General features: G+C 38.7%; 1 protein-coding gene across 1 annotated transcript in view; it reads right to left on the bottom strand.

Annotated features, from left to right (window-relative positions):
• Positions 1 to 20,556, bottom strand: part of LOC117297528 (ubiquitin carboxyl-terminal hydrolase 24-like) — a 58,285-nt gene that overhangs the window by 7,112 nt on the left and 30,617 nt on the right. Inside the window, exons 28-47 of the mRNA XM_033780615.1 lie at positions 19,562 to 19,731; positions 19,316 to 19,380; positions 18,606 to 18,667; positions 17,121 to 17,312; positions 16,164 to 16,278; positions 15,363 to 15,507; positions 14,783 to 14,902; positions 14,091 to 14,306; positions 13,595 to 13,677; positions 12,932 to 13,070; positions 11,787 to 11,906; positions 11,168 to 11,388; positions 9,314 to 9,459; positions 7,635 to 7,797; positions 6,218 to 6,446; positions 4,938 to 5,041; positions 3,959 to 4,072; positions 2,555 to 2,780; positions 1,520 to 1,612; positions 352 to 463 (exon numbers count right to left, since the gene is read on the bottom strand). Coding sequence (XP_033636506.1) covers positions 352 to 463; positions 1,520 to 1,612; positions 2,555 to 2,780; positions 3,959 to 4,072; positions 4,938 to 5,041; positions 6,218 to 6,446; positions 7,635 to 7,797; positions 9,314 to 9,459; positions 11,168 to 11,388; positions 11,787 to 11,906; positions 12,932 to 13,070; positions 13,595 to 13,677; positions 14,091 to 14,306; positions 14,783 to 14,902; positions 15,363 to 15,507; positions 16,164 to 16,278; positions 17,121 to 17,312; positions 18,606 to 18,667; positions 19,316 to 19,380; positions 19,562 to 19,731 — 2,835 coding nt within the window. The remainder of the gene's footprint in view (positions 1 to 351; positions 464 to 1,519; positions 1,613 to 2,554; positions 2,781 to 3,958; positions 4,073 to 4,937; positions 5,042 to 6,217; positions 6,447 to 7,634; positions 7,798 to 9,313; positions 9,460 to 11,167; positions 11,389 to 11,786; positions 11,907 to 12,931; positions 13,071 to 13,594; positions 13,678 to 14,090; positions 14,307 to 14,782; positions 14,903 to 15,362; positions 15,508 to 16,163; positions 16,279 to 17,120; positions 17,313 to 18,605; positions 18,668 to 19,315; positions 19,381 to 19,561; positions 19,732 to 20,556) is intronic.

The raw sequence follows: 20,556 nt of genomic DNA, 5'->3' as shown, positions 1-20,556 counted from the left end.
ATGCAAGATTCAGGGATGTGATAGGTTGTTTTAAAAAAAATGAACTGTGAGCTCAAAGCGTGAAAGCTTGGGAGCAAGAAGCGTGAAAGCTTGGGAGCAAGGAGCGTGAAAGCTTGGGAGCAAGAAGCGTGAAAGCTTGGGAGCAAGAAGCCTGCTTATATACATTTATCTTTAGTTTTAATAACCCTACTTTGCAATATGGGGCATTTCATACAGTTTTTATCTTCATGTTTTTACGGCCTTGATTTTTTTTTTTTTTTTGGGGGGGGGGCGCAAAAAAAGATTCCCGGTTTAAAACGAAGAAATCACTTCCCTAAAGATTAAGTTTTTAACACAGATTTCTGAACTTACCAACTGTTCTTAGTTTTGAAGCGTCACAGTACAGTATCATGACTGCTAGCATTGTATGAAGGAATCCAAACTCTCTGGTCTGTAGCGACGTCCACCGTCTGGTTTGCATGTCCTGAAAGAAGTTGGAAAGTCATTGACAAGTCAGTCTTGGAGGTAGGAAACACAAGGAAAGTCAAGAAGAAATAAACATTGAGTTGTTCATGTCGTCAGGTTGGCGTCGTGGTATCTTTCCTCGCCTTCCACCTCTATATGACCCTGGTTGAATCCTGCCGGGAACACTTTGTGGATTGGCTTTTACAAGTTTCCCTGTAGAGGCCATTTTCCCCAAAGCAGTCAACTCAAAACACCCTCTCCTGTGCGACCTGTAGAGGGGTACTGTGTTCTGAATCATCTGAAGTTGTACATCATTGAGCTTCATTTCCCAAACCAGGGTTTGAATTTGGGGATATAATCCATTGGCAAGACGATCAGAGCATACTGAAACCAACGGTTCTTTTCAGAACCACCCCCCCCCCAACTCATTTAGAGACAGTCATTACATGGTGTTACCGCAAACCTTTCCATATTGCCAATATTGCCGTAGTGATTTCTACTGTTACACCACATTTTCCTTGGCAATTGAGATCGATCCCCATTTTAAGATGATTCTGAACTTTATTTGAAATTGGCCCCTGATGTATTTAAAGGTTTCAAGGGACTGAACAGGGGTAATGTAATGTATTATTGGCTTTGTAGGACATCAAGTATTAAGGTTAAAGGAATAATTAAAGGGAAAATGATTGGCATCCTACCTTTTATGAAAGGAGCGAGGATGTGTGGTCTTTTCTGGTTAATCCATTTTTTTTATACCAAATTTGCTGTCATGCCCTTATTTGGATTTTAATTGATTGTCTATAGATTTTATTTATATTTATATTTGATATGGTATTAGATGTGCAATTTTTCAAATTTTCATGTCGTTTTTGTCCTTGTGCCCTTTTGTGCCTTTGTTATTTTTATTGTCTGGATCGCCTTTAGATAGTGATTATTTTCGCTATTTTGGTTATCCCCAGGCTTGTTCTCTGTGTAGTCTTATTTTTTATTGCCTATTCTTTGTATGTACTGTTTGCCTGGAAATAAATAAACAAATAAAACAAAATAAAAAATGTCTAAAATGTCTGGAACTCACCTCTTCACTCTGAGGATCCTCCTTACCTAAGAGGAATGTTATAAGATGACGAAATGCTGACTTATTAAATAGATGCTGGCAGCACATGATATCCTGAGAAATAACAAGACAAAGGTCATCGTTATGATCAATGAGGTCACATGCTTACTACCATCTGAATATTCATTAATTCAGCGCAGGTTGATTCAGAGAGGTCATTTCACCTACACTTATGAGGAAATTTCCAGAAAGGCTTAATGACGTCACACTTTGAGGCTTGTTTATAACACGAGATGCCTGCCTGACAAGATGTTGCCAAATGCACCTTTGACCTCGCAGTCACTTCACACAGGGATTTGCATTCAGTTCACACATATACATAGTGAATAAAACTACATGATGTACACCACATTATGCACCAGACGCTCGAGCAGATGATCGAAAGAAAGTGCAAGGAGACGGACACTACATCACCTCGCACAAATCATAACACAGATTTGGAAAGATTACGTCACAGCACGTTTATCTAACCAAATCATTGTATCAGATAAAATCATTGGGCGCTTGGGGAACCAGTGCCTGTCTTTAACCTTGCGGATAGAGACAGGGGACCAGGCTAGAACAAGAGGAACGATTAGGACAAGAGAACAGAATCTGGGTTTTACTTAGCCCCATAAACTGGTCCAATCCACTCCATATCCTTGGCCCCAGCACCATTAATATAAATTTCTTAAAAACGATCTGCAACGATCTGCATTATGAACCATACAGAGAGATAGCCCTACGCCTGGATTTGTTAAAAAAAAACATCACACATTTTGGAAAAAAAAATCAAATGATTTTTCAGTGCAAACTTTCTCTATGATCTTGACAACTTGCCCGTCTTTGAAGCGTGCACACGCTCTCATTATTAGTCGGGTTTCTTCAATTGTAGCAATTGTTGATAAGTGGTTAAGGGAACTCAACAAAACAAAACCAAAGAAATTGATGTCAATGGTGCTGGGGCCAAGGATACAGAGTGGACTGGACCAATTTATGGGGCTAGGTTTTACTCACCGCATCCAAGTAAGCACTAAGGAGCAGAAAGTACTGCTGACACGTCTTGCAGTGGTCTGGTACCTCCCTGTCTAGCAGCGAGAGTAGATACTCAATGATGGAGTTCAGTTGAGGGGAGTCTGTGGAGCGGGTATAGGAGATGAAATGCTCCACGATGTACTGCATGATGCGACAGAAAGCCATGCGGACCTCTGGCAGTAGCATCGGACATTCTAAAAGGAATTGTCTGGAATAATGAGAACGGGGTAGAAAGACAAGTTATTTATAAGTTAATCTTTTAAGATTCTTTGGTTTTTCATTTTGGGTCAAAAGAGTTTTTAAAGGGTCTATGTACTTTTTGTAGGACAAAAAACACAATGTCTTCATATTTACACTTAACTTACACAGTTTGAAGATAATGATAGTAAAAAGTGTACCTTAAAATATTACTTGCTGAGGTGCTGTAGTTTTTGAAAAATGAGTAAAACAATGTCATGAAAATTTTTTTCGACTCAGTGATCATGAGACAACATTTATTTTAGCATGTAAAAACGTATTTTCATGACATTGTTTTACTCATTTGCTTAAAAACTACAGCACCTCAGCAACTAATATTTTAAGGTACACTTTCTACTATCATTATCTTCAATTGATGTAAGTCTAATGTAAATCTGTGGACATTGTGTTATGTGTTACAAAAAGTACCCAATTCCTTTAATTGGTCATTCATAAATACCTCAGACAGTTTCGCTATTCCTATTGGTGGAGAGCGCGTCACGTGGGTGTGTATAAACCTTTGTTTATGACTAGTAAAAAGTGTTGAAACATGGACGTGATACGCGAGCTTGCACCTGATCTTATAAGACAGTTTCTTCATTCCTATTGGTCGAGAGCAACGGCTGAAACAGTTGTGCCACATCACGCGATACGCGCGACGCGCACAGCATTCCCTTTTAAGGAGTTGTTTACCTGAGGGTTGCGAAGGGCTTTACCATTTCATAGCTGGAGAGGTGTTGTGTTGAAAGAAATCATTAAACAATTAAAATTGTTGCATTTATTTTACTTTTTAACCAAAAAGTGTTGATGATTTTGACCGAAAGGGTATTTATGAATGGGAATCAAAGTTTTCAACTAGTGGTTTAAACCCGCCGAGGCCTGGTTCTAAGAACCAGGCCTCGTTGGGATTAAACCACTAGTTGAAAACCACTAGTTGAAAACCTCTTCACCACACATTGATTCCCTTATTATACACTGAAAGTAATCATCAGGACTCGAATATCATCCTTGCAGGGGCACAGCAATTTGCCTCTGGTTTAGGGGCACTTTTGTGCAAAGGGCACCACAGCAAAAGCACAGGGCACCACGACAATTGCTGTGGCAAAAAAACACTTTCCCAGGTAATACCAAATAGAAGAAGAAACTCACTTGATGTACGCCTGGCCTTGTGGACTAGCCATGAAGTTGAGAGCCCAGTAACAAACCTCTTTGCTGTTAGCAACAAGTATCTCGATACAAGAGCACCACTCTGATATGTCACACCTAAGAGAAACAAATACTATTATTAGTATTATTGCTATTATTACATGGAATTACATGGAGATAACAGGTGTGAGTTGGTAATCACAAAAAGGATGTATTATTCTGGCCTCTTTCTTTAATGAAGCTTAGACCATACCGAGCTGGCTGGAATGGGTTGTTTGTAAAAAAAATACATTAATGATTTGGGGTTGAACAAAGACAAATTGACTAGAGCGGTGTTTGAACCATCAACCTCCAGATTAACGTTCTTGTGCTCCATATTGGCAGTCTCCATGTTTGTTAATATCTTTCATGGTCGGGGTGCCAGTCAGAAGCCATGCAATTGTTAACTGCTGTGTAGCCAGGGATCACACCCAAGTTCACAATACAACATGAGAAGCGGCAGCTAGGCGGTCAACTTAAAGGGTTTGTGTTCTTTTTGTAGGACAGTGTATATTTTGTAGGACAAAAAACACTATGTCCACAGATTTACATTAAACTTACACAATTTGAAGATAACGATGGTATAAAGCTTCCCTGAAAATATTACTTGCTGAGGTGCTGTAGTTTTTGGGAAATTAGTAAAATAATGTTGTGAAAATAATTTTCGTCTCAGTGATCATGAGACAAAAATTATTTTAGCATGTAAAAAGGTATTTTCATGACATTGTTTTACTCATTTCTCAAAAACTATAGCACCTCAGCAACTAATATTTAAAGGTATGCTTTCTACTATCATTATCTTCAAACAATGTAAGTTTAATGTGAATCTGTGGACATTGTGTTTTGTGTTACAAAAAGTACCTGAATCCTTTAAGGGAATGGGGCTTTTTATTTGATCAAAAATAAATAAAATTACAGAAATTTAAATTGTACCACTACTCACCTTAACTTCTTCTTTGTTCTGAAGTATGTGTTGAATAGGAACTGGAAGGCTAGCTGGAGGCTGGTGACTGCTAAGGAGTCATATTGATTGCTCAATGTAAGGGACTACAGGGAAGATATCATGTAAAGTTGGGATCAAGGTGTCTATCCAGATATTGCATTATCATCAAAAGATATATCATCAGGTCAATGCAATAACATTGTACCTCCTAAAATGTGACCCGCTCTGTGAAAATGAGTCACATGTAGGCAATTTCAGGAATTGAGTTATATGCATGGCTGGAAAGAACACATCAGCAGCAGTAATTTGGTATGTGTCTAAGCTTTGGGGTGTATCGCGTTGCTGAGTCACTCCCGTTTGAAATGAGCCACTACACCATTTTTATTTAAACGAATTACAAGTAAAATTATATTTTAAACTGCCATTGTGTGCAAAAGGATACAAACTAGACATAAGTATGATCACAAAATTGTTGTATTCATAGCTTTATTGCCTAAAAGTAAGTTTTTTTATATTTTTTTTTTACATTTTCCACATTAAACTGTCCATAACTTAATATTGCACTGGGCGGCATGTGACTCATTTTCACAGAGTGGGTCACAAATAGTAATTACGAGCAAGTTTGAGATTGCCAAAATGTTGTATCTTGTTCAAATTGCATGGTCACACAAAACAAATACACGCAGACATACGTTTTTATGAACAGAGAATTTTCTTGATAGATACAATGTACAGCACAATCCAGATACAATTTTTGGACTTAAGAAACTATAGCGTGATGTCTGCGCTAACACTTTGTATCTCCTATGCTGGGAACAGCTTATAGAGTGAGGGAAACGGGAGAGGTTCAGGTCCGTTCGCCAGCTAAGGTCCAGTGTTGCCAACTTGCTTGCCGTTCCACCTTCCAGGTTGAAAACTTATGGGGATAGAAGTTTCTCGGTTGCAGCCCCCCCGCCTGTGGAACGGCTTGCCTCTCACCCTTAGATCACAACCTGACATTTCTTCATTCAAATCCAATCTCAAAACTTACCTCTTCAGTCAAGCCTACCATTAATTTTTCCCTTGGTCATATTTTAGCGCAGTGAATAGTTTTCTAGGTACCAGCGCTTTATAAGATTTATTATTATTATTATTATTATTATTATTATTATTATTATTATTATTAACTACTTTTTGTAGAAGTTCATTCTTAGGGCAAAAACCAAAGGTTTCACTTCACTCACTGGTGCCCCTCCCTCACCAGCAGGGGAAAACCTACTGTAGTCTAGTATCCATCTTACCATATTGCACGTAGCAAGGGCGTATAGAAAGGTGAAGTAGTCCGGGTCGTAGATGGCCCGATTGCGAAGGAACTGTAGATTGTTGTCTCGTATAACTCGCTGGATCCCGGGGGGCATACGGTCCACAAACATCCCCCGGTGTTCGCCCTTGCGCACCAGGGCTGTGAGCTCACTTAGCCGATCCCCGTCATGGTGGGGAGAGAGTTCAGGTGAGCTGACTGGCTCCATGCTGCAAACGAATTACAAATGGTTATGTGAATATGATTTCATGGTGGTGCTAAAGAGGTATACCATTCACTTCAGATATCTTTGCAAGTATTACCAACGTCGCAACTTTTATCAAAAAAATCTTTTGAAATATTGCCGACTTTGCAAATGTCTTGAGAAAATATTTGTTGGCGACCTGGCAATATTTGCAGAATTTAATTTTTTTTTAAAGTCACATGTGTTGTGACCAATGCAATCACTGTATGCTGTAAATAGCGCCATTTTAATAAGCCGTTGCGAATTAGATTTTACTAGAGTACAATGACTTGCCTAGTCACCACCTATTGCTTAAATTTGAATTCCTCTGACTATAGAGGTTGTGTATTCTTATCAGGGATTATTCTTTCTGCATGGGCATAATTATTCACTCCCAATTTTTCGGCGATACCATAAAAACAAGACCAGCTTTTAAAGCCATTGGACACTTCCTGAACAAAACAAAAATTTAAAGTTCACAGATTTACAAATAACTTACAGGGTTTACAGAAGGTAATGGTGAAAGACTTCCCTTGAAATATTATTCCATGAAATGCTTTACTTTTTGAGAAAACAATAAAACAATTATCAATTCTCGATATCGAGAATAACAGATTTATTTTAAACACATGTCATGACACGGCGAAACGTGCAGAAACAAGGGTGGGTTTTCCGTTATTTTCTCCCGACTCCGATGACCGATTGAGCCTAAATTTTCACAGGTTTGTTATTTTATATATAAGTTGTGATACACGAAGTGTGGGCCTTTGAACAATACTGTTTACCGATGTTGTGCGATTGCTTTAAAATGAAATTTTTACATTTCAGTTTTGTTATACACATGTACACTTATTTAGGACTAAAACAATCAAACGGTCCCAAAAAACAAAGGTATACTTTGCCTTTACGATCAATCTCAGCTCTTTGTGAAATCTGCCTCAGGGACTAACTTAGGACTAGTCCTAACTTAGGACTAGTCCTAGGAGATATACAAATTGCATTGATAGTCCTAAGTTAGGACGAGTAACTGGTCCTAACTCGAGATAAGACTAGTCCTAGTCCTCTTTGTGAAATCCACCCCTGGGCTTCTACTTTAGTTCAGGCAAACCTAAATGTATCAATGGATTAAGTTAATGTTGGTTTGCAGTGATGGAGTTTTTTATAAAATACTCACACGTGGATTTCGCCTTCGCTGTCTTGTTTCAGTAACGTGACTCTGTTGGTACCGGTTGGTACTTTGCTCATTGGTCCCAGTGGGGTATTGGCTCCTTCCAGTCGTTCATAGAAGAGCATGTAGCCGTTCCAGTAACGAAGCCTGGTCTCAGATGAGTAAGAACCTAGGAAAGAAAGAAATGAATAAAAAAAACTCTCCGGGAATGCATGCAACTTTTCCTAAAGGAAACGATTTCAGAAGCTTGTAGTCATGAAAACTTTGCTTGACCCTCAGATCCATAGAAATGCTCAGTACCATTTTAAAAAACATGGTTTAGGATAGAGCTTGGGCTCAGCTTAATACTCAGAAAATTTGCAACTTCATTACCAGGGCCCAATTTTATAGAGCTGCTTAAACAGTAAATATCGCTTGACACATTACTGCTAAGCAGAAGCGAGCAGGATAACAGTCACAAATTGTACATGTGCAGTATTTTCAATTGTCGATTAATAAAAAAAAAAAGAGAGAGAAAATCAGCTGATCATCAAATAAAATCCTTTAAAGGCACTGTACACGTTTGGTAATTGTCAAAGACCAGTGTTCTCACTTGGTATATCCCATCATAAACATAAAATAACACGCCTGTGAAAATTTTGGCTCAATCGGTCATCGACGTTGCGAGAAAATAATGAAAGAAAAAACACCCTTGTTGGAAAAGTTTAAGCGCTTTCAGATAAGAATAAAAGACTTCTAGCTAGAAGTCTTTTAATATTTTAGTGAGAAATTACCTCTTTCTCAAAAACTACATTACTTTAGAGGGAGTCTTTTCCCACAATGTTTTATACAATCAACAGCTCTCCAATGCTCGTTACCAAGTCAGTTTTTAAGTTAATATTTGTTTTGAGTAATTACCAAACATGTACCTTCCCTTTAACAACATCCAAGAGGACACCACAACCATTTTGTTGTCACACGAGGCAACTTTTACAGGCAACTTAGCGGCAAACAACTGCAGTGCATGCTACAGGACCACTTTGGTAGCACATAGGTAATGTTTCAAACGATCCCCAAGAAAATTATGTGAGTGACCATTCGAATGTGAATGAATTCTCTTCTTTAAGATTGCCTGGAACTGGTTGCCTGTAAATTGCCTCGTGTGACTTGACCCCAAAGAGCTATATATATTGACTAGAGCACTAACACCCCGTTATACACGCACTAAGGTTTCAAAGCCGTGTGGGCGCATCCATGTTTATGTACAAACCAATATAAAAGCTCGAAATTTTGTACGGCAATTGTACGGCTATTTGCATGATAGTGCGTTTGTTCTTTTGTATGCGTCATCGAACCAAAAAAAGCAGCAAATGCGAACGTACAATCTGCTGATGAGCGTACAAAACTGCGAGCGTCATGTGCGTCATGGTTAAAAGGCGCATATACTTTTTTTAGTACGTCAATCAACAGTTTTCGTCGCGCTGACGTACGCGAATGGGCAGTCGCGTACGTAAGCGCACATGCCGAATTAAAAAAAATCGCAGCAATGTGTGTTCTCTTAAAATTAAAATCGTTCCGTAGTCACGCAACACATCAAACATGTCTGCGCTCGGGGTGGCTTCAAAACGCGGAGCAAGTTAGCGCTCTAGTCAATATATATAGCTCTATGATTGGCCCTTACATTCAAAAGTGAAAGTACTACTTACTGCCACTGGGCTCGTAGATCTTTGGTTTGTAGTTGCCGCCAAAACACTCAGCTTCAACAGCAGCCTCCGACATATCAAAATCCTCGACTACCACATCGTTGAACTTGAACCATTTCCCCTTGGTGTTGTTGGTCATTGTTGTGCCCCTAGTCATTCAAATCAATTCAATAGAACATTTATTTTTCATACAACTCCATATGTGAACCGCTCTGTGAAAATGAGTCACATGTAGGCAATTTCAAGAATTGAGTTATATGCATGGCTGGAAAGAACACATCAGCAGCAGTAATTTGGTATGTGTCTAAGCTTTGGGGTGTATCGCGTTGCTGAGTTACTCCCGTTTGAAATTAGCCACTACACCATTTTTTGTGAAAAACGAATTACAAGTAAAATGATATGTTAAACTACCATTGTGTGCAAAAGGATACAAATTAGACATAAGTATGATCACAAAATTGTTGTATTCATAGATTTATTGCCTCAAAGTAAGTGTTCTAAAGGTTAACCATGCAACTAAAGATCTTACAAAAGAGAAAAAAGATTTTTTTTAAATTGTTTTATTTATACATTTTCCACATTAAACTTTCCATAACTTAATATTGCATTGGGCGACATGTGACTCATTTTCACAGAGTGGGTCACATATGATATACGAGCAAAAGGAGTCGTTTTTGACCCAGGTAACTTTTGTAACACATTTCAAAAGAGCATAATTTATGCTTTAATACTATTGAAACCCCATGTTGTAGAAACACAGTACAAGAGAAGCGAGTTGTTTTTTGGCTATACATCGGCAACATTTATTTCAGTGCTAAATTTAACACCTCAGCAAGTAATATTTTAAGGGAAGATTTCTTCCATAAACCATTTAAGTTTAGTGTAAATCTGTGGACGTTTGTGTTTTGTGTGGTACGAAAAGTATGCGAAATGGGTCTGCTATGTGTTAGTGTGAATAACCCACCTCCCTATTCCCTAACTTACCATCTGTGTTAGTGTGAATAACCCACCTCCCTATTCCCTAACTTACCATCTGTGTTAGTGTGAATAACCCACCTCCCTATTCCCTAACTTACCATCTGTGTTAGTGTGAATAACCCACCTCCCTATTCCCTAACTTACCATCTGTGTTAGTGTGAATAACCCACCTCCCTATTCCCTAACTTACCATCTGTGTTAGTGTGAATAACCCACCTCCCTATTCCCTAACTTACCATCTGTGTTAGTGTGAATAACCCACCTCCCTATTCCCTAACTTACCATCTGTGTTAGTGTGAATAACCCACCTCCCTATTCCCTAACTTACCATCTGTGTTAGTGTGAATAACCCACCTCCCTATTCCCTAACTTACCATCTGTGTTAGTGTGAATAACCCACCTCCCTATTCCCTAACTTACCATCTGTGTTAGTGTGAATAACCCACCTCCCTATTCCCTAACTTACCATCTGTGTTAGTGTGAATAACCCACCTCCCTATTCCCTAACTTACCATCTGTGTTAGTGTGAATAACCCACCTCCCTATTCCCTAACTTACCATCTGTCATGTGTGAATAACCCACCTCCCTATTCCCTAACTTACCATCTGTGTTAGTGTGAATAACCCACCTCCCTATTCCCTAACTTACCATCTGTGTTAGTGTGAATAACCCACCTCCCTATTCCCTAACTTACCATCTGTGTTAGTGTGAATAACCCACCTCCCTATTCCCTAACTTACCATCTGTGTTAGTGTGAATAACCCACCTCCCTATTCCCTAACTTACCATCTGTGTTAGTGTGAATAACCCACCTCCCTATTCCCTAACTTACCATCTGTGTTAGTGTGAATAACCCACCTCCCTATTCCCTAACTTACCATCTGTCCTTGATGAAGGAGTAGTAATGACCAGCATTGGCTTGACCACTATGGACAATCACTCCAACCAACTGGTACCAATCCTCAGATGAGTTCTGAGTGAGTAACTTCTCCTTGTGAGTCTCGGGGCTGGCATCGGGTTGAGATTCGACTGGTTGTTGACTCTCTCGTCTCGCTGTGCCTCGAACCGTGTATGGCTCCATGTCAAGTAACCATGGAAACTGAATGAAGATAGTGGATTGAGAATCTGAATGTGAGTCTGAGTTATACAGTAGGCAAAGCATCCTATTAGAAACATCACTTTTTTTTTTCTTCTTTTTTTACCCTGGGGAAACCTCTCAGTGAAACACTGTTAGTCAGAGGTGCCCAGCAACTACGAACACATCAAAATTTTAAAATTGCAACTTTTTGAAAAGAAGACAATGAAGAAATTTCAGTTTTGGGTAAAACTAAGTCTGAGTTATACAGTAGGCAAAGCATCCTATTGGAAACACCTCTAAGTGGAACACTGTTAGCCAGAGGTGCCCAGCAACTACAAACACATCAAAATTTTAAAACTGCAACTTTTTGAAAACAAGACAATAAAGAAATTTCAGTTTTGGTAAAAACCAAGTTATACCTTGAAGTAGTCATCAAACTTGAGCGCTCGTCCTGCCTCCCAATCGTAGTCAAACCTCTTGAGTTGAATGACTAGCACTGGCGGTAACGTCTTGATACACGTTCTCTTAATTGTATTCCGCTACAAGCAAATCATAAAAAATAAGCAAAGTTTAAGATGTGTTTTGGGCCCCTTTCATAAAAACGATCAAAGGCGCAAAAAGCCCAGTTCATACTTACTACAATTGCGAATGCGGTATGAATGATGACGTCATAAATTCGCAACAAATAATTCGCATCAGTTGCCCTGTGCTCAACCCCCGAAACTGTGCGAAACATTCACTGCAAAAAAAGCCCCGTGATGTCAACATTTGTATCACATTCGCAAGGAGTATGAAGCAGGCTTAAAACCATTATACCCCTCCGGTAAACAGTATTGTCCAAGGCCCACACTTCGTGTATCACAACTTATATATCAAATAACAAACCTGTGAAAATTTAGGCTCAATCGGTCATCGGAGTCAGGAGAAAATAACGGGGAAAACCCACCCTTGTTTCCGCACGTTTCACCGTGTCATGACATGTGTTTAAAATAAATCCGTTTTCTCAACAATATTTCATGGAATACTATTTCAAGAGAAGTCTTTCACCATTACCTTCTGTAAACCCTGTAAGTTATTTGTAAATCTGTGAACTTTTAATTTTGTTTCTGTTCCGAAAGTGTCCAATGGCTTTAACACGTTTTAAAATGCATAGAATGGAGGAAAATGATACAGAAACCAAACTGGTCAGTGCCTAAACCACAACGTAGGGATGCATCTTTCCCGCCCACAGGGAACTGAAAGTTGCTTATTACATACAGGCCTATCCCTGCTGGCATTGGTAATGTTTTGAACTTTTCATGAGACAGACACCTCTACCCATGGAAACAATCTTAAATGGGAAGTCAACCTTAAAAAAATATATATATAAAAACACCCAAGTGTGGCACTAAAAAGATGGTTTTTTTTATCTCAAACAAGCAAACAAACAAACACCCCAACAAACAAACCCCCAGATGACTAATGAACCAAATAGACAAATCGATAACAGATGTAGTTGCTCAGTTTTAAAACTTGAGCCTATTTGCAATAATTACTTAGAAAATGTTGGCGGATGAAAACTTACCTTCTCGTTGCATTTTTCACAGAAGTAAGCATTGTCTCCGTCTAGCATCTCCCCTCGTACAAACTGATCCAGAGAGGACTCAAGACTGTGACTCTTGACCGTCAGGTTGAGGGCAAAGAACTCTTCCTCTCTCTCATACCTAGCATAAGGTCATAGGTCAAATGTCACAAGGCCATAGGTTAACCGATTGACGAACTGTTCAAATGCGTATACTGTCTCAAATAGGTTTGGTGGTGATGCAGAAACAAACCATGGCTAAAGATGGTAAGCACCAATATTTTCATTGTTAAGCAATAATTACTAATATGTGATTTGGTAAGGTATCAATATATATTTGGTGTGCGGTAGTCTCCTGATGATGACTAGAGCAAGATAGTCGAAACGTTGAGACCAATTAAGAACTCACTCCGCAATAGTGAAGTTAACAGCAATCCACTAAAAGCTAAAGAAGTAGTCCCTGCCAATTTTCTACCTTCCGCCCAGGTACAGTAGTAGTTAAAAAGCAGGACAGTTCTTTTCAGAACTGAGAAGTCTCCCAAATTCTGAAAATCTACTCCGGGGTAGTAGAACATAAAGCAAGACGGTTCTCCAAAGAACATAATCTACCCGGCAGGTAGATTTTCATTGGACATAACTGATTGAGTGTAAGTCAGCGGTATTTACCTGTGTGGACAGTCCTCACAAATCTTCTGGTCCAAGAAGAAACCTTGGAACTTGGGCTTAAAAACTTCTTTCCGTTTATTTTTCTGAAAATAAAAACAAAAATTACACATTTCAATACCAAGTCCTTTGTTTAATGTCCTAAAGCTGGTAGATAAGCAAACAAATAATCCAATCTGGAATAAGTTTCACAAGACCACCAAGTAAATTGGGTCCATATGTTTATTATTTGAGAGGTTTCGTAAGCGTGCGGATACAGATACAGATACGGCTTTGATAACAGTAGCCGTTCATGTCAGCCGCGTATTGGATTTTGTTTCGCAACATATAGGTATATGTGTAACTTGAGGGAGCTCACATTCATCATGAGTGTTTTTCCGACAAGCATGACCGATAGAGACCCCGTGTTTTATACACTGCATTTTCTCATCCTTTCTCATTCGTGTAGTATTAGGCCAGCATTTACGGCTACTAAAATATCTCAGAAACAGACACTCACTTTGAGGTACTCATCGAGTTGATCGGTGAGATTTGTGAAGAACTCAAAGGCATCTTGCTGCTCTCTGATGTTCACTGGCTGCCCCCACAGCTTGAAGACCTTCCAGAATTTTTCTGGTTCGTAGTACTGTAGTCTGCTCTCCATTAGGTGGCCGAAGACAGACTGCATCTGGTAGAAGACGGTGTCTTCGTCTGTTTCCAAGTCCTTCAGAAGGCCCTGAAATATGAATAAATCAAATTAATAAGTGCAAATTATATTACTTTGATGAGGCCCTGGAGTATGAATAAAATGAATACCAAACTCTGGTGGAAGAAAAAGTCTTCATCAGTCTCAAGACCCTGGACTATGGATAAATTGGATACCACCAGTGCATCTGCTTTACTTAATGAGGCTCATGAGTATGAATAATTTGAGAAACCAAATTCTGATAAAAGAAACTACATATTTTTTTTTTTTTTCCAAATCCTTGAAGAGGCAGGGGACCCAAATATTTTATTTCCATGGTGTAACTGCAAACCTGAAAAAACATCCTTTCTTTGTATCTGTATTTCTGGCCCTGTGGTATTTCTGGTTTCCCTGCAGTGTAGTGAGTCTCTCAGTTGTCTATACCAAGGAAAAACCAGCTTAGGAATTTCAGTAGATTTAGGAAAGTTTGATACCCTCCAAAATCACGTCAAAGTTTCATTTCTTACCTCTCTTATACCCGGTGTCATATACAGCTGCTGTATAACTGAGTTCATGTAACATGTTGCACCTCCATTCTTCAGTCCCACATACTTGCTGGGTGACCGCCCATCCACTGGTGGAAGGTACTAGGTGGAAACAAAAAGTGCCAAATTGAAGTAAACAGTCTGAATTTTGTCATAAGAAATGCCTTTGAAATATTCTCTATAGATCCACTAAGAATCCCAAACTCTGCTTAAAGTTTTTGTTTGAATTCTCACCTGTCATATTGAACTCAAAATTGAAATCAGTTTCAAGGACCAGTATCACAATCTAAATAAATTGTGCAATCAAAACATGGTTAATACAACACGCAAAAGCGAATATTGGAACAATTAGATGGGCATTTCTGTGGCTGTAACCAATAACTATTTTGGTAATTTGTCAGTAGTTAATCAATAGTCACTCAATGGAAACATGAGCCTGGCTCACGGGGGGTTAACCTACTCCTGAAGACGAGCAGAGTACACTGTTCGAAAAGACTTATTTATAGTTTATTCTTATCTTTTACACCATGCAAAGCTTCAAACATAACTTGGGATAACTTACGTCCCACTCTTTCATGATAGTAAGGTCAGGCTGATGATGCATATTCATGAGCTCAGTGCCGACCTGTTGTAGATTCTCCGTACACAACTCACACAGGGTCACCAAGAGGTCAAAGGCCGCGATGCGACTCTCCCTTCCAGAGATTCTACAATCAAATAAAAATGTATGAAAAATTGTGACATGCTAACTCTGTTGCTATGGATATGCTTACTCTCTTTGAATCAAGATGCGGTACAGTTGGCAATGTTGGCAGACAACTGCTTTTTTTATGCTCAAGTTGTATTTTTGGAATCTAAACATCCGTTGTTTCTAGTTATAACATCTGTTAAATTTCTGTTATAGGAATTGTAATGTTTTTGTTAACCATTCTAAAAGGGATTTTTCACTCTCTTAATTTAATCTAGATCCAATTTTCCTTGCAATAACCCAATACTGTCGGTGGACTCTCTTGACCAACTTGCTCTTTCCGAAGTCCACGGTACAACAACCATAGGGGTTTCCACATAATACCAGCTGTACTAACAGAAGAAAACCCATGTACCCAATGCTAGCCTAGAAGGTATGGTCACGATATGATAGTACTTTGTGGCAGTCTGTTGGTCCACAAAATAATACAATAACAATAATAATAAATATATTTTCTTTTTGCATATCGGCCGAAATTTGATTGTATCGGCACGCAATTCGCGCGAATCGGCCGGATACGCTTTCTTGTGCATGGTGAGAACCCTGAGTCTTTTTGAGAGAAAAACACAGTTCAAGCAAAACCTGTGCAATTGTAAACCAAAATGTTGGACCTACTTGGGATTGTACTCCGCCTGAGGGTTGAGTTTATCTGGATTGCTGGAGCTCTCTAGGATCAGCTTAGAGGCTGGGAACAGGTAGTCGTTCAGCAAGGTGTCAATCAACTGTTTCCCTGGTAACAAAATAACAAATATCAGATATAAAACAGGAAGTTGGTGAAAGAGGTTCAGTAATAATCATGAAAAGATGTTAATTTTTTTTAGGATAAAGAATGTTATTTGGTTTGACCCAAACACCGACGTGTTTAAAATAATGTTTTCTGAGAACTTTCCCAAGTCCTGTGAAAACAAATTCCACAGACATGTTACTTGGGTGGGTATCGCACCCACGACCTCTACCACTCAAATAAGGTAAATTAATGATGGGTTACTATCCCGGATTAATTCTGAAAAGGTCTCTGTTCACTGAGGTCCCTTTGAACTACCTCTTAATCTCTTAAAGACATGGACAGTATTGGTATTCACTCAAAGTAATTGTTAGCATAAAAACTTACTTGGTAACGAGCAATGGAGAGCTGTTGATAGTATAAAACATTGTGAGAAACAGCTCCCTCTGAAATATCGTAGTTTTTGAGAAAGAGGTAATTTCTCACTCAAATGTTTAACGACTTCAGGCCCAAAGCCCTTAATAATGTATCTGAAAGCGCACAAATTTTTACAACAAGGGTGTTTTTTCCGAAAACCAATTGAGCCCAAATTATATTTTTTTAAACTGTATTTTATTTTTTGCATAATGTTGGGATACACCAGGTAGGAATACTGGTCTTTGAAATTACCAAAGTCGCCAGTGTCGTTAATCTCCGACTGACGGTAAATTACCAAAGTCGACAGTGTCGTTAATCTCTGACTGACGGTAAATTACCAAAGTCGCCAGTGTCGTTAATCTCTGACTGACGATAAATATGCAGAAACTTCTCTTAATCTCGGACTGTAAAAATGCACAAACTTCTCTCACCTATCTGTCTCTTGTCGACCCCTTCACAAGTGAGCAACGTCTTGGCGAGTTGTAGATGCCCAGCGATGATAATGTTGTCCGTCTGTGAGAGGCTGGATTCTTCAACGTCACACGGCTCAAAGTTATTCAACCAGTCGATCTCGTCTTGTATCATAGACATTGGGTTGATATTGACGAAGCGCTGGTCCTCAACTAGGTGAGAGAGGGGGCAAAAAATTAAAAATATAACATTTATTAAATTTTGGTAAGTCTATTTTAAATTTCAGTAGTCTCCGAGAATGGCTCCCTCTTAATAGGAACAACCACCTAACAACCACCTGCACAGCTTTACAGCTCTTAAATTCATAACCAGCAGATATAACAACAGCTGTATTCCTTAATCACAAATGTTAGCTTTTTTGCTGTGGTTTACAAATTAATGACCTGCACAGTTTTTTAAAGTGTTTCAATATTTTGGTCTATGTTTTTGTCTTTTTATACCCGTTTCCTTGTGTATTTTTATGAATAAAACTTGTAATATGTTTATTCTCTGTATATGCAACCGCAATTCAGCTTTATTGCCGCCATGTTTGCATTTCTAAGAAACCACTGATAATATTAACAATAAGTGTTTATACTTCACAGATTTTAAGATTTCATTTGGAAGTGCTTTTTCAAAATTAAAATGGCCTTGCCCTCTAATCTAAAAAATCTCTCAGAAATTCCAGCTGGTGCTGATTTCAAAATGATTGACTATTTAACAACATCATCAAAAAGCAACAAAGAATGGGTCTGTTTATTCCATAGAGGTATTTCTGCCCAGTCATCAGCAAAAATTGAATGCCATTTTGGTTGAACATCATTAGAATTTAAGGACAAACGAAAAATTTCCCCAAAACAATTGACCAAAAAATTGTACTTTTTGTAACACAAAACACAATGTCCACAGATTTACATTAAACTTACACAGTTTGAAGATAATGATAGCAGAAAGCGTACCTTAAAATATTAGTTGCTGAGGTGCTGTAGTTTTTGAGAAATGCGTAAAACAATGTCATGAAAATAAGGATCTTAAGGAAAATACGTTTTTACATGCTAAAATAATTTTCGCCTCATGATCGCCAAGACGAAAATTATTTTCATGACATTGTTTTACTCATTTCTCAAAAACTACATGTACATCACCTCAGCAAGTAATATTTTCAAGGAAACTTTCTACTACCATAGTCTTCAAACTGTGTAAGTTTAATGTTAATCTGTGGACATTGTTTTTTTTTTCCTACAAAAAGTACATAGACCCTTTAAGGGTATCAAACACAGAGGCATTTTACACCATTTTAACCAGAGGTTAGAGACTGGTAATTTCTTCCCATTTTCATGACGACTCTATCGAAGAGAAAATGAGTGGATCACAAAGTTGAATTTGACCTTCGAGCCCCTCTTCGATGAATCTGAACCCACATCTCATTTACTTGATTGAAAATTTAACATAGTTTTCTTTCTTACTCGTTAGTTGCTCCAAAAGACGGCATCTTAATTCAAAGTACTGTGTACACTGCCCGAGTATCCTTGAATATAAGAGAGGAACAGGAACGTTAAAACAATACCATACTAAATAATAATACTAAATAATAATAATAATAATAATAATAATAATAATAATAATAATACCAGCTGTTCTATAGCGCATTTCCAAAAAAAAAATCAATGTGCTTTACAAACAATAGCAATTATAATGCACTAGAATAAATACGTTTTGAGGTTGCGTTTGAAAGCTAAAACTGTTGGAGAGGATCTTATGGTATGAGGTAATTTGTTCCAGAGAGTTGGCCCGAAAACACTGAACGATCCATCGCCTATCCGTCTGCTACTCTTTGGGATGGAAAGACGAGTAACGTCCCGGCTCGATCGCAGGCCTTCCCTAAAGTACATTTATAACGTACCAAGATTGTAGTAAATAATGATTTCACCAGGCAAAGCAACCATAATAAAACACCTTGAACAGAGCCAAATTTCACAGAGCTGCTCAAGCATAAAAAGTTGAGCTTAACAGAATAAGGTAACCTGCTAAAATACCATTTTACATGTACAAAATGTAACTGGTGTCTATAGTTGTGCTTAGCAAAAAAATGTTAAGCAATAATTTCTGCTTAAGCAGCTCTATAACATTTAGCCAATGCATGATACTGAAATTTAGACTTCTGATAATATCGCACCTTTGGTTGGTTCCCCTGACCAGGCAGCTAGATGTCCACAAAGGAACTGGTACCCTCAACAAAACCTATATTAATTCATATAAATAAATAAAAGAAAGGAAACATGTTTTTGAAGTTTGTTGTTTTTATAGTCTCATCAGGACAGGGCTGGGTTTGATAAGAAAATTTTACCTGGAGAAGGAAGTGTCTAGGGTGGAGGGTGCGTATAGTCTCAGGGTTGGGATGTGTTTGATGGGAAAATGTTACCTGGAGAAGGAAGTGTCTAGGGTGGAGAGTACGTATTGTCTCTGGGTTGACACTGGTTGTGCTGAGTGTGAAGAATTGTTCCATGGCAGTTGACCTGACTTCACCGTGGGGACAGGCTAAGAGGATGTCGATGACAAAATCACCCATGGCTGCCATGTTGTAGAACGAGGCTGAAGGAAAGATGTGAGATGGAAGGAAAAGAGTGAATGATTTTAATTCACGTTTGGAAGTAAGGACATTAAGATTTTGCAGAGTAAAGGAGCATTTAAAAGTGGGGGCATTTTGTAGCAGAGCTGCCAATAATTGAACCTCAAAATCAAGGAGTATTTGAATAACAAATGGAAGGGCAAATAATTTGAGGCATTGCAGGGTGAAGTATCAATATATATTTGTTTGTAGTAATACCATGTGTGTATCTACTTGCCAGGTAGATTATGTTCTTTTGGGAACTTGTCTTGCTTTATATTCTACTATCGTCGAGTAGATTTTCGGAATCCCGTAGACTTCTCAGTTCTGAAAAGAACTGTCCTGCTTCTTAACAACTACTTGGTAACTACTTAATGGAAGTTCCCTTTGCAAAATGAAAATGGCCTTGCCCTCTCAAAGATGAAATTCAAAGCCCGAGTGTTCCTCAGAGATTGCTACTTGTGTGCTATTTTGCAGGAGTGTCGGGTGGGGTATCGTGGCCGAGCGGTTAAGAGAGTCGGATTCAAGATCTGGTGTTTGAGTGCGGGTTCGAATCACGTTCATGACACTTAAGTCCTTGAGCAAGACAATTGACCATAAGCTGCTCTCCACCCAGGGGTAAATGGGTACCGGTGAGGGCAGAGATGGTTCTTGTAATTGATTTAGCCGAAAAGCGCTAATTTGTTGCACAAGGCTGTATCTCCCCAGGGAGCTAAGTAGTTTAAAGGCAGTGGACACTATTGGTAATTACTCAAAATAATTTGTTGGCATAAAACCTTACTTGGTAAGAGTAATGGAGAGCTGTTGAA

Source organism: Asterias rubens, chromosome 12 (assembly GCF_902459465.1).
Source record: "Asterias rubens chromosome 12, eAstRub1.3, whole genome shotgun sequence".
Classification (NCBI taxonomy): domain Eukaryota; kingdom Metazoa; phylum Echinodermata; class Asteroidea; order Forcipulatida; family Asteriidae; genus Asterias; species Asterias rubens.
Note: the sequence above shows the minus strand (reverse complement) of the source record. Positions and strands in the feature narration are given on the sequence as shown.